This window comes from Talpa europaea (genome assembly GCF_964194135.1).
Source record: "Talpa europaea genome assembly, contig: HAP1_SCAFFOLD_328, whole genome shotgun sequence".
Lineage (NCBI taxonomy): Eukaryota > Metazoa > Chordata > Mammalia > Eulipotyphla > Talpidae > Talpa > Talpa europaea.
The window spans coordinates 22,501-36,293 of NW_028167808.1; the positions used below are offsets into that span (position 1 = coordinate 22,501).

The 13,793-nt window shown below is 54.8% G+C and overlaps 1 protein-coding gene across 1 annotated transcript; it reads right to left on the minus strand.

Moving 5' to 3' along the window:
• Positions 1–7,109: 7,109 nt before the first annotated feature.
• On the minus strand, positions 7,110–13,775 carry LOC311188137 (pre-mRNA-splicing factor 38A-like). Its single transcript, XM_084259890.1, has one exon. It carries the CDS (start codon positions 12,651–12,653, stop codon positions 11,802–11,804), a length of 852 nt encoding a protein of 283 aa, XP_084116016.1. The 5' UTR covers positions 12,654–13,775; the 3' UTR covers positions 7,110–11,801.
• Between the last annotated feature and the right edge of the window lie 18 nt (positions 13,776–13,793).

The following is a 13,793-nucleotide window of genomic DNA, read 5'->3' on the forward strand; positions in this document are numbered from 1 at the left end:
GGGGGGGGGGGGGGAGGGAGTGACAGATTGTGGTTCTCTCCGGGAGTGTGCACGTGGAGCATGTTTCATGCACGTGGCGTGGATGCGCACCGTGTCAGTGAGGCAATGCTCCAAGTTGGCAGCGCGTACATGGCCTGCCCATGCTACTTTCTGTGCCTGTGACATGTATGGGAAGTACTCCTCATATGTCATGTGCACACAGCATGTGGGCGAGCACCCCCAAACAGCCTGTGAATGACTCCTTTCCTTTTTCTTTTCTCCCAGCTCACACAGGAGGGTATAACGGCCGCCGCCGCCGCCGCCGCCGCCGCCGCCGCCTCGAGAAAGGCCGATCCCCGCCTTGGCCCCGGAAGAAAGCAGGCCGTGATGCCAAGCCCGGGATCGGCGGGAGGGCGGGAGGGCGGGAGGGCAGGGGTGGGGGGGTGGGGGGGGTAGGGGGGGGTGGAGGGAGCCACCTGTGAAGAGAAACACCTGCATTGTTAGTCTCTCTCTCTCTCTCTCTCTCTCTCTCTCTCTCTCGCTCTCTCTCGCTCTCTCTCGCTCTCTCTCGCTCTCTCTCGCTCTCTCTCGCTCTCTCTCGCTCTCGCTCTCGCTCTCGCTCTCTCTCTTGCGCTCCCTCTGTCTCTCTCTCGCGCGCGCGCTCTCTCTCTCTGTCTCTCTCTCTCTCCCTCTCACGCTCTCTCGCTCTCTCGCTCTCTCGCGCGCTCTCTCTCTCTCTCTCTCTCTCTCTCTCTCTCTCGCTCTCGCTCTCGCTCTCTCTCCCTCCCCCCCCTCCCCCCCTCTCTTCCTCCCTCCCTCCCCCCTCCTTCCCCTCCCCTCCCCTCCCCTCCCCCCCTCAGTCAGTCACAGGCGGCCTGTGGCACCTTACCAGGGCAGAGAAGGCATTCATTCACAATCGCTTTGGGAGAGGTTTGTTCCTTCCAGGGACTGTTGACTGCTGTGAATTTCATTCTCCCTAGGGCTGTCGCCTAAGGACTTTTTTCCGCTATACTGGGGGAAACAAAATTACACTGGGTTGATTGGGAAGGACACCGGTGATTGCTCAACAATGGCCCTCCATCTCCCTGCCCCCACCTGGTCTGTGCCTCCCCTCCGGAGACTTGACTTTTCCATACGTAGATATAGCTTGTTTCACCATGGTGTCGGTGTTCATCACTCCAACCCTCACCTCCACCTTCTGGCCTTGGGTGAGCCATTTTCTGGCCTTGTGATGCCCCCTTCCCCCAATTTTCTACTCTCAGTCTCCATCGCCAGAAATATGCTTTCCACTTGACATTGACTTAATTCCTGGCGAGTCGAAGTTAAGGTGGAGGGAGGGAGGGAGGGCGGGCGGGCGGGAGGGAGGGCTTAGGGCGTGGCGGCGTCTGGTCCACAGGGGCAAGCAGATCAATCTACATGATAACTTCCTCCCCCTAAAGGAGACAGACTGGCACTACTACCCTGAAACGCTTCCCCCAGCCACCACCCACCCCCACCCCACCCCACCCCACCCCACCCCCGCGGGGCTGTTTGACACCATGGCAACACCCCACTGAAGAGGAGGGGGCGTGGCTTAGAAACTGCTGCCAAATAGGGGCCCCTGGTGTGTGGCGCCTGCGCACTGTACCTACCCTACCAAGCCAGGGAGTGAGCAGTTTCTGAACCCTGTTGTGAGACTGGAGCCCCCCCCATCCTCCTTTGCACTTGCTCTTCCAAAGGACTCTGCACAGCCCTCGCGGACGCCGCCCCCCCCCCCCCACGGCTGGGTGGGTGTTCTGAATGTTATTCTGTCTCCAAATAAAGTTGATCTCGGTTTCTGTGAAACCTTTGGCTGCGAATTCCTCTCATGCTGATGTCAAGGGGTGAGGAACTCCCAAATCCAGGAGCCCCAAAACCCGACACCGCTACCGCCAGTGGCGACGAAGTGTTCTCCCCTCCTGGTTTCAGAAAGAGCACGATCATATCAGACACCCTCACGTTGCACTTCTGGCCATAAGAGAAAAAGTGCCTGCCTGCCTGCCTGCCTGCCTGCCTGCCTGCCTGCCTCCCTCCCCACCCATCCACCCACCCATCTGTACCCTTCTCCCATGCAGAGGGGAAGGGGACGGGGGAGGGGGAGGAGAGGGGAAGGGAGAGGGTTTATATTAGATGGCCTCCTTGGTAGTTTTTGGAAAGTGTCTGATTTCTCACCCTGACACCTGTGATCCATCATCACTTGCCCTGGTAGGATACCTTTTGTGCCCACTATGTATGTGAAAACGAGACAGACAACATGACAGCACTTCCAGAAACTGTCAGCTGACCGACCGACCACCCGCCGCCGGTCAGTCTCTTAACAGCTCATGGGTTGTGCCAAACACTGTTTGAGAAAAAGAAAGCCCAGATTTTCATTTTCAGTCCGTTCGTTCATTTTGGCTTTCATAGCCATAGCGGTTTTTTTTTTTTTTAGGATGGACGGATGGATGGATGGATGGATGGATGGATGGATGGATGGATGGATGGATGGACTGATTTCATACCTACCTACCTACCTACCTACCTGCCTACCTGCCTACCAACCAACATACATACAAGAACCGGGATACAGGCCACATGCGCGGGAGGGTGAGAGGATTTACCGGAGACAGAGCAGGGAACAGAACAGGCAGAATGACGAAATGCACTGCTGAAGGGGAGCAGCGGGCGAGACAGGAGAGGTCTGTCTGCTGCGCCATGTGGGACCCTCACCCAGGCTTGTCCGGGATCGAACCGGCGCTGCAGAGGCTGGCTGCAGACAGCTCCACAGCGCGCTGCTCAACCGTTGCCTGCGCCATCGGGGAAGGCCTACTCATAGAGATTTTTTTTTTTTTAATGATGTTACTTATTTTTATATATTTTACATCATTGATCACTTTTGTACACTGTGTCCTTTCCTTTCTCCTCTCAGGTGTAGTAGTCCCCATCGAATTCCCACCGTCAATTCACTCGTGCACCATCGCCATAGTCCCCTGTGGGCTTCCTTCCCCTGATTTGGGTTGACCCCTCTCCCTCCCCTTCTCACCTGCAAAAAAACTGCCTGGGATTTAGGGTTTTTATGTTTGTTTGTTTGTTTGTTTAAAATCATTGTTGTCTCCTCCCCCCCCCCCAATCCAAGCCTTATTGGGTTCCCCTATACACCTCCTATAATTTTTCTCTTTCCTTCTGACTTATTTATTTCACTGAGCATAATCCCTTCTGGCTCCATCCATGTTGCTGCGAATGGCACGAGCTTAGCTTTTTGGATTGCTGCTGGGCAGTGTTCCATTTTGTCCGTACACCACCACCTCTTTTTGATTCAGCCATGTGTTTTTGGGCATTTGCGTTGTCTCCATATCTTGCCTACTGTAAACAGCGTTGCAATAAACATAGGGGTGCAGGTATCCCTTTGAATTCCTGTCTTTATGTGCTTTTTTAAAAAAATGTTATTTATGTATGCATACACGGACTGGGGTGTAGCTAGGCCAGAGGCGCAGGACGTGAGGGGATTCACCAGAGCCAGAGCGGGGAGCAGAACAGGCGGATGCGCTGAAAGACACTGCTGAGGGGAGCAGCGGCGGGCGAGACGGGCAAGGTCAGCTGCGCCATGCCGCCTGCGGATTGCTTCATGGTGTTCGCACTTAAACCCTTGTGCCACCAGGGTGGTCCCCAGTAGCTCCCTTTTTAGTACTTCGAGGAACCGCCACACGGCTGAGAAAGCACCGATTTTAATGGGTGGGTCTCTGCCCTTCCCTGGCCTTTAAACTACACTAGAGAGGCATTTGTTACATGTACACAATAACCCTTTTAATTACACACATGTGTTATGGGGGCCTGCCTGGTGGCACAAGGCAAGGGGTTAAGCACCGCACTATGAAGCAATCCACAGCCTCTGCAGCACGATCCCCTGCCGGCCAGGGAGCAACCCACATGGCGAAGCCGACCTCGCCTGTCTCACCCACTGCTCACCTTCAGCAGTGTATTTCATCAGCCTGCCTGTTCTGTTCCCTGATCTGTCTCCGGTGAATCCTCTCACCGTCCCGCGCATCTGGCCTGTACCCCGGCTCTTATATAAAAATAAATAAATCTTTAAAAAAAAAAAAGGGGGGGGGGAGAACAAGAACTGGGGTCCAAGCCGGAGCGGGGGGGGGGGGGGGGGGTTGGTGAGAGGATTCATGTGGGTAGCTCCCTGGCCAGGGATTGAACTCGTGCTGCAGCAGCAACACAGCGCTTCATAGTTTGCATCTTAGTCTTAACCCCTGGCGCCACCAGGGAGCCCCTTAAATAACTAAACAAACAAGCAAACAAACAAACAAATAAATCTTTAAGAATGAAATAAAACAAAACAAAGTCTTCACCTTCCATCTTGGTGTGGTGGGGGGGAGGGGAGGTTTGTGGGATATCTGGACGACCATTCACCTTTGTGCTGTGCTAGCTAGCATTCCCACAGATGCTTCCTAGTCACATGAGCTGAAACCCTTCCCTGCCCGCCCCCACCCCCACTGCATCTGCATCTGGGTTTTCTAAGAACCCACCACTCCAGGTGGCACAGTTGAGGAACAAGGAAATGGCACTGGCACGGTACCGTTCTGTTTTTAGTTTTTTGTTTTTTTTCTTTTGGTAAAGAAATTTTACTTACTTACTTACTTACTTACTTACTTACTTACTTACTTACTTTTTTAAGGTTCATTTTATTTATACAAGAGCCTGCGTACAGGCCAGCCAGATGCGCGGTGGGTGGGTGGGTGGGTGGGTGGGGCCGTGTGTGTGTGTGTGTGTGTGTGTGTGTGTGTGTGTGTGTGTGTGTGTTCACCGGAGATAGAGCGGGGAACAGAACAGGCAGAGTGACGAAACGCACTGCTGAGGGGAGCGGCGGGCGAGATAGGAGAGAGAGGTCGGCTTGCCATGAGACCGGCGGTAGGGGTCAAACCGTCACTGCAGAGGCTGCAGCTTCACAGCGCTGCGCTCAACCGCCTGCGCCACCAGGGAGGCCCCTTGCCTTTTTTTTTTTTTTTTTTTTTTTTAAGATTTATTTATGCACGCATGCAGGAACTGGGGTACAGGCCAGAGATGCGGGGGAGGGTGAGAGCATTCACCGGAGACAGAGTGGGGAACAGAACAGGCTGACTGACCGACTGACTGACTGACTGACTGACTGACTGACTGACTGACTGACTGAAAATATGCTGCTGAGGGGAGCTGCGGGTGAGACAGGACAAGGTCTGCTGCACCATCTGGGTTAGCCGCCTGGAAAATCGTGTTCCAGAGGCGGCAGGTAGCCAGCTTCACCCCTTGGGCCACCAGGGAGGTCCAGCGCTGTATCTTTAACCCTGTGCCACCAGGGAGGCCCTAGCACTGTGAAATTTTGAATAAAGTATTTCCACCTCAAAGTCCGCACGTGAGTTAACCACTTTACGGATAAATAATCAACCTGTCTGCCATCTTGTTGAACGTGATCACTTTCCCCTTCCCCCGATTTTACCCCCTACGCTTTGTGGCACCGCATTAACAGGTGGGTAGGTAGGTAGGTAGGTAGGTAGGTAGTTAGGTCCCTTGAATCATCTGTATGCATGCACACGTACCTCCCCCACCCGCAACACCCCCACCAAAAGGAAAGGAAAACGGCTTTTCGACAAACACCGGATGCCACAGATCATGCCATAGGACGAGGCCTGAGGCGGTAGATCCTGCGGTTGACTGACCCCATGAGAACAGCTCCATCACCACCCCCACCCCACCTCCTATCATAAGAGCTCCCTTAAGCTTGGCTTGGCCAGACTAAAAGCCACAGTGTGTATGGGGGGCTGGGAGCAGGGGTAGTCAGTTCGGTCCTGGCTGGCAGGCAAGATAGGTGAGTGGTCTCCCTGGCTGGGTCTATCTAGCAGACCTCACTTTTCTGCCTCTCATTTGTGTCTTGGGTCCAAAAGGGTGAGAGCTGCTGCTTAAGGGCAATGGGAACGGAACGGAACGGAAGCTACAGAAACCACCAGGTGAGGGCCTCCCTGGTGGCACAGGGGCTTACGTTTCACCACTACGAAGCTATCAAGCTATCGGCACCCATGGCAGCACGAGTTCGATCCCCGGCCAGGGAGCTGACCCACATGGCTGCCTGGCACAGTGGACCTCTCCTGTCTCTCCTGCTGCTGCTGCTGCTGCTGCTGCTGCTGCTGCTGCTGCTGCTGCTGCTGCTGCTGTTGCTGCTGCTGCTGCTGCTGCTGCTGCTGCTGCTCCCCTCAGCAGCGTTGCACGGGCAGGAAGTTACGGTGCAGGATCTCTATGATTCGAGCAGACGGGTGAAGGAGGAGTCCTGGAGCCCTCGGTGGCTTTTCCAGGCTTTTATTGAATTTACCAGGTACACGGCAGGTAAGGGGAAGGGGGGGGAGGGGGGAAGGGTTGCACGCGGGCGGGAGGCTGGCTGGTCTCCCAGCCCCCAGCGAGTCTTCACTCTTTCTGGGCTGCTGTCCGGCCTTCTCTGGTGGCCTCTGCTCTTCCTTTCTTCTCTTTCGTTCCCTTAGTGTCCCCGTGACAACGCCCTTCTAAGCCCAGTCTCAGCCCAGGTGTACCCACTTATGTATGCCCCCACACCCTACTCCAGGTGCCAGCCATCAGGCATGCCTTCAGGGCCGCAGATCCATCATCAGTCCTAATGGCGGGAGGGCAGAAAAGCCTGACGCTTGTTCATTTACCCAACAAGCGTCTTTCAGTCAGTCAATCCTGCCCGTTCTGCTCCCCCACTCTCACCACCACCACCACCACCACCACCACCTCCTACACACACACACACACACACACACACACACACACACACACACACCCCCCACGCCCCTGCCCCGCCCCACCCCACCCCTCTGGCCTACACCCCAGCTCTTGTATGCGTAAATAAATAACACCAAATCTTTTTCCTAAAGATGCATACAAGAACTGGGGTACAAGCCAGAGATGCTGGGGGGGGGGGGGGGGGCGGCGGGTGAGAGGATTCACCAGAGACAGAGTGGGAAAAGAGAACAGGCAGATGGACTGAAATACACTGCTGAGGTGTAAGGGCAGGAATGGGCACAGGGCAGGTTTTCTGTGATCCCATGCAGACACGGTAAAGGAGGAGTCAGAGTCCTGGAGCCCTCGGTGACTTTTGCAGGCTTTTATTTGGATTTACCAGGTGCACCACGGCAGGCAAGGGTGCTGGGGGGCTGGGAGGCCTCCCAGCCCCCCAGGAAGTCTTTTTTTTTTTTTTTTTAAAGATTTATTTACTTTATTTTTATTTATACAAGCACTGGGTACAGTCAGAAGCACGGGAGGGTGAGAGAATTCACCAGAGCCAGAGCAGGGAGCAGAGCAGGCAGAAGGACCAAAGTACACTGCTGAGGGGAGCAGCGGGCGGCAGGAGAGGTCTGCGCGCCATGTGGGACCCTCCTCGGTGGCCGGGGAGCAGCCGGGGATCGAACTGGTGCCTCAGAGGCTGCGGGCAGCTTCGCAACCCAGCGCTCAACCGCTGCACCACCGGGGAGGCCCCCCCAGCAAGTCTTCACTCTATCTGGGCTCTCCGGCCTTCTCTCGGCTTCTGCTCTCGCGTGGTTCTGCTTCTGCTTCTCTGCTTCTCTTCGCTCGGCTTCTGCTGACGTCCCCGCGCCGCCGCCCCTGAAAGCCCAGTCTCAGCCCCGGGTGAATCCCATCTACATAGGCCCAGACCCTATTCCAGGTGCCCGCCATCAGGCATGCATTCGGGACCACAGGGCTCCGTCCTCTATCCTAATGGCGGGAGGGCAGAAAACCCTGATACTTCTTACCTTACCCTACATGAGGGGAGCAGCAGGCGAGTCAGCAGAGGTCTGCTGCGCCATGCGGGTCACCTCCCTGGCCGGCCGGGAAATGGAACTCATGCTGCAGTGGCTGCGCACAGCTTCATAGGTTGCGTCTTAAGCCCTTGCTCCACCAGGGAGACCCCAAATAACAACAAATCTTAAAGAAAAAAGAAACTGCCAGGCAGGTGAAACCTCTCAGAGGGATTCTTCTTTTACAATTTTCCACAAACTGGGTGTCGCGCCGGTGGAGCTCACTTCGGACTCCTCCAGGTGGCGCCTAGCATCCTGCCACCTGTCCCCATCCTTTTTTACAGGAATCCTGTGTGAGCACATGGGTTTCCTACCCCGCCCACCAAATTAGGGGCGGGGGTGGGGGGGGGGGGGCTCTGACCTGTCCTTGGGGAGACTGGGTTGGGGGGAACTCTGTGCCCATGACACCCAGTGTAAGGAAAATGAGTAAATCAGGCTACTTTTCGCCTTCCACACAACAGACAGCCTGTACGTTGCAACGCTATGTTTTCCAACATTTGGGCATCTAGCAAGCAACAGGTTTGCAACAAAGTATCGGCTGTGCGGCTATGGGCTCTTCACGGTGTGAAGGGGGCTTGGGCAGTGGAAGCGCTGTTCTGCCTCTCTCAGCATGGGAGTCCCTCTGGCTCTGCCTGCCCACCTGCCTGTAGGGCCCCCCACCCCCACCCCCGTCTCAGCATGAAAGGAAGGAATGCAAAAATATGCCAGAGGCGCCACAATTCCTTCCTCTGCGAGAACTGACAATGAACCTAGCCGGCCTGCAATGTTTGCAGGACACCCAGCCTTTCCCGGGGGAAGCGGGTGGGCTCAGGCCAGGGAGCAGAGATGGAGAGCACTCTCTAGAAGAGCATGGGAAGGCGAGTGGTGATTACCGAAAGAAGACCTGCCACCAGGGCAGAGTGCCAAAGAGCGGACACTTTGGTTTTTTTTTTTTTTTTTTCTGTTGTTTCACGGTTGAAGAGAATTGCACAGATCGCCGGCCCTCGCCCGACGCCGCTGCCGCCTGGCCTGCGGAAGCCGAGGACCATACACCCTCCCCCCACCCCCACCCACCCAGCGAGGGGGACTCGAGGGGGGGGGTGGGGGGGGGGTTGGCACTGGAGCCGGGGAGGGCGGTGGCCTGGGAGGAGACGCCAGCTCAGGCCTACCTAGGTCAAACCTCCGCCTTTCTCCGGAGGCGAGGGAGGAGCGCGCTCTACATTTGAATGGGAAACGCTCCCCCCCCCCCCCCCGTGGGGCCCACACCTCCCCGTTCGTCCCCCTCCCCCAGAGAGTCTACTGTTCCTCCTAAAGTGCTGGGGGCTTGGGGGTGTGTTCCTCAGTCAGGCACAACGTTGGGCTTTGCTGCCACGCAATCTGCATTTTCACAGGACCACCCCCTCCCCCACGCCAAGTGAATCCTCTCTCTGTCCATTCCTTTGAGTAGCAAGGCTCTAGGGATCTAGTAGCAAGGTTAACATGGGTGAGTATTCCTCTCCGGCGCCTCTCCCCGCCCCGCCCCGCCCCTCCCTCAATCTTGCATGATAGGTTTCATCCGCAGCCGTTTTAATGAACGTGATTATCTTCAGGAATTAGGACCTGGCGATGAGAGAACGACAACAAAAAACCTTTAAGGTAGCGAAGTGAAAAAAATCGCAAAAATGCAAGGGAGTTTGGGACTCCCTGGTGGCGCAAGGGGTTAAGCACCACACCATGAAGCAGTCCACAGCCTCTGCAGCACAAGTTCTCCATCCCCCGGCTGGCCAGGGAGCAACCCACATGGCGAGGCAGACCTCTCCTCCTGTCTTGCCCCCTGCTCCCCCCGCGCCCCCCCAACAGCAGTGTGTTTCAGTCCGTCTGCCTGTTCTGCTCCCCACTCTGTCTCCGGTGAACCCTCTCACCTTCCCCTCCGCCCCCCATCTCTGGCCCGTACCCCAGCTCTTGTATGCATAAATCAATCAATGAATTAATAAATCTTAAAAAAAAAATCCAAGCGAGTTTATTTTAAAGACGGAGATGCATTTATTCAACGACTCAGGAACTATGGGCACCTGACCGGTGGAAAGGGGGTTAGTTCTGCCTCTCTCAGAGTTGGAGTCTCTCTTGCTCTGCCCGCCCGCCCGCCCGCCCGCACGCCCGCACGCCTGTCTCAGCATTGAAGGACTGCAAAAATATGCCGAGAGTTCCACGATTCTCCTGTCCTCTGCGAGAAATGACAGTGACTCTACTGGGTCTGGGATGCATGACAGACGTCAAGGTCATGAAAGAGGGAATTATCTCAGGCTGAGGTCACCTGCCTATGGGGGTGGGGGGGGGAGGTCTGGAGGCCGGCGGCGACCCCATCTTCCTTCCTTTGGGAAATTGGAAAAGATGAGCCCATTGTTGCGGGGGTAGGAGAAAATAACATCCTGGTTCCATTTGGAAACACATTGGTGGGGGGGTCGGGTGCTGCAGCTTCTGAGTCAGCAGAGGGGTTGAAGGCCAAGTTAGTGAAAGGTTCGGCAGGGAAAGACGAGGAGGAGGAGGAGGACGGCGAGATTTATCAGCAGCATTCTCGTCCTTAGGTGGGCTTCCTACCAGATGCTTCTTCGCCCTAGCAACTCTGGTCCCTGCCAGACCTTTCAGTTAGGTTTGGTAAGAAGTCTTGCTGGTCCTCACACAGCGCCTCCATGCGGGGTCTGTAGTTTTTGTTTGTTTGTTTTTCTTTTTTAAAAGATTTATTTATTTATTTATTTATGCATACAAGAACTGGGGTACAGGCCAGAGGCATGGGAGGTGAGAGGATTCACAGGAGACAGAGTGGGGAACAGAACAGGCAGATTGATGGAAATACACTGCTGAAGGGAGCAGCGGGCAAGTCACGAGAGGTCTGCTGGGGATCGAACTCGGGCAGCAGTGGCGGTGGGTGGATAGCTTCATAGGTTCCTTCTTAAACCCTTGCGTGACCGGGGAGGCCCCGGAAGCCCTCTTTAAGAAGCACCCCCTTACTGGCAGATAGGCCAATTCCTCACTGACCCCTCTTTTGAATGACGTGAAAATAACTTCTAGAAGATCTTTATGCGGTCACAGCTTTTCGATTGACTCTTCATCCCTGAAATGGATCATCATGACTATTTCGTGGGGAACTTCCCCCCCCCATACATTTTTTATTTATTTTTTAATTTTTTATTTGTTTATACAAGCACTGGGTACAGTCAGAAGTGCGGGGGGGGGGGGGGGGGGTGAGAGAATTCACCAGAGCCAGAGGGCAGAGCAGAGCAGGCAGACTTGATACAGTTAACAAGTTTGTCCTTTCCCCATTTCTTGCAATTCCCCCTTATCTAGCATTAAGAGGACTAACAGCTTGTCTTTCCCATTTGTTGCAGCTCCCCCCTGCCCTTTGAGAAGAAAAACAAGCTGGCGCTCACCGGTTTCCGTGCAGACACCTTCCCCTTCCCTTAATGAATGAGTTGACACCCATGGGCCTCTGAAGACTCCTTCCCCATCTCTGTGCTGACACTTTCCCCCTCCCCTTGATGAAAACCAGCTGGTACCCATCCATCTCCGTGTTGAGCTGGCGCCCACCTGTCTCCGTGTGGACCTCTTCCTCCTCCCCTTCGCGAACCCCTGCCCCTCTCCCCCTAGTATAAATACCCCTGCCCACTGCCAAAGGGCAGGACGGCGGTCTTGTGGACATGAGTCTGCCGCCCTCCTCATTTGTCGACCAATAAAACCGCTTTCCTTTTCCTCAAACTCGGTTTCCTTTTATTGGCTGAGGGAAACTGAGGCCGGCATTCGGTAACAGACTGACGAAGTACACTGCTGAGGGGAGCAGCGGGCGGCAGGAGAGGTCTGCGCGCCATGCGGGACCCTCGCCCGCCCGGGGATCAAATCGGCCGGCGCTGCAGAAGCTGCGGGCAGCTTTGCAACCCAGCGCTCAACCGCTGCGACGCCGGGGAGGCCCCCCGGAAGTAGTTCTTAATCCCGTCACACAGACGCCTTCATCCATAAGCCTTTTGGACTAAAACCAGACTGATTCCATTATTCATTCCTTCTCTGGCTCTTCTTGTGGCTTTTCTTCGATCTTTCGGGAGACTTTGAGTGGCTCCTGCATCTGTGACTGCGATGATGACCTGGTGATTTGGAACGGGATCTGTGCCGTCTATCTCGGGTCCAACGGCGATGTCCTCTTGGACTTCTGCTCTGATGCCTTTCTTGGCGAGGGGAGGGTCTCCTCCTTTTGGGAGACCGACTCTGCCTTCTTGGAGACTGGCTCCTACTCCTCTTATAGCGCAGTGTGGGAGAGCGCCAGGGTCTGTCTACGTCTCGGTGGCTCCTGCGGCAGTGATCAGGTGATGGTTCCCATTGCTCAGCTTCCTCTAGTACATAGCGTTTCTGCAGCCGTGGGAGAACGATGTCACAGACTCTCTCACTGTGCAGCAGTTCATCAATAAACTCATCTACATGCATCAGTTCAAATTCTCCGTTGGGTTTCTGGATCTTGATTTTTCTGTAGTCATTATACAGAGGCTCCAAGTACTTGTAGCAGTCAGTTGCAGTGCCTGTCAGCCTCATGTAAAGTGCTCCCACCATGCGGACATACTTGAAGTCTTCATTTTTGATAAACTGTACAATGATGTCCTTCTCTGGTTGAATCTGAAGCATCTTCAAGGTCAAACATAGAAAGGGAGTTGGCTTTATGTTGCCACCATAGATGCCACCCACAAACCTTAACTCCATGGCTTTATCTACTGCAAGTTCAGCTGTAAGTCCAAAGCACTCTTCTTTCCAGTATTTGGACTCATAGATTCGCGTTCGAATGATCTTCTCCACCAGATATTGAGGGTTGGTGCCGTGGATGCTGTGCGCATCCTTCACTGTACAGTTCGCCATTTCAGAATGCCTTCAGTTCTATTTCCGTCGGGTCCTTTAATACGTCACATCCGGACTTTTGGGAAAAAAACGAAGAGAGAGAGGGAGAGATGGGAAAAAAATTAAACAGTTTAAGCGACCATCTCGAAACTGGAAACAAAGGGTGGTTATTTTTTTAAAAAGAAAGACAAGGAGTGGCGCCTGCAACATCACAAACGACCGGTATAGGCAGCCTGGCAGTTGGTGGGCTTGATGTTGGTTTGAAGAGGAGGTGTTGGGTGTTGGGGGGGGGGGGGGCCTGTGAGGAAAGTTTCCTCGGGCCTTCCCTTTCAGCGATAAGCGGTGAGGGTCCCCACCAGACAGAGGCCTTTTGGTTCTATCCCAAGGGGGCAGGTTCATGGTAAAAAAGGGAAGGGAAGTTAGGGATGCTCGCACAGACACAAGTGGCAGAGAGAGCTGCCCCTGTAAGGGACGGGTTTGTTTAAAAGAGAGGCCTGCCTAGTCACAGGTGGGCAGTATTGCTTGTGCTGCTTTGCCAAGAGTGGGAGGGAGGGAGGGAGGCAGGGAGGCAGGGAGGCATGAAGGGATCAGGCCGGTGAAGAGAAACACCTGCATAGTCAGCCGGTTGGCGGGTGGGTGGGTGGGTCGGTCGGTCGCAGGCAGGCGGGACAGGCAGGCAGTACAGCCACTGTGGCACCTTGCCAGTGCAGAGAAGGCACTGACAAAGAAGTCTTCATCGCCTCGCGGAGAGGTTCATTTCTTTGTGGGACTGTTAACTGCTGTGAAGTTCATTCTCTCTAGGGCTGGCTGGCACCTAAGCATTTTTCCCTCTATATGAGGCCGGGTCGATGGGGAAGGGCCGGGGTGATTGTTTAACAATGGCTCTCTCCATCTCCCTGTCCCCACCTGGTCTGTGCTTCCCCTCCCCATTGTTTGACGACAATGTGACAATGTCTTCTGGGCCTTGTGATGCCTCTGAGACATAGGGCAAGTTAGGGTCATTAGGCAGTTTTGCAGGAGGGGACCTCTGAAGAGTTTAGGAAGGCTTCAGAGATAAGGACAACTAGAGGAATGTACCTAATTCCACTGGGAACAATAAACATCCCAGGACCAAGGACAACATTGTGAACGCTGGCTTTGGTTTCCCCCAGGTGATAAAGG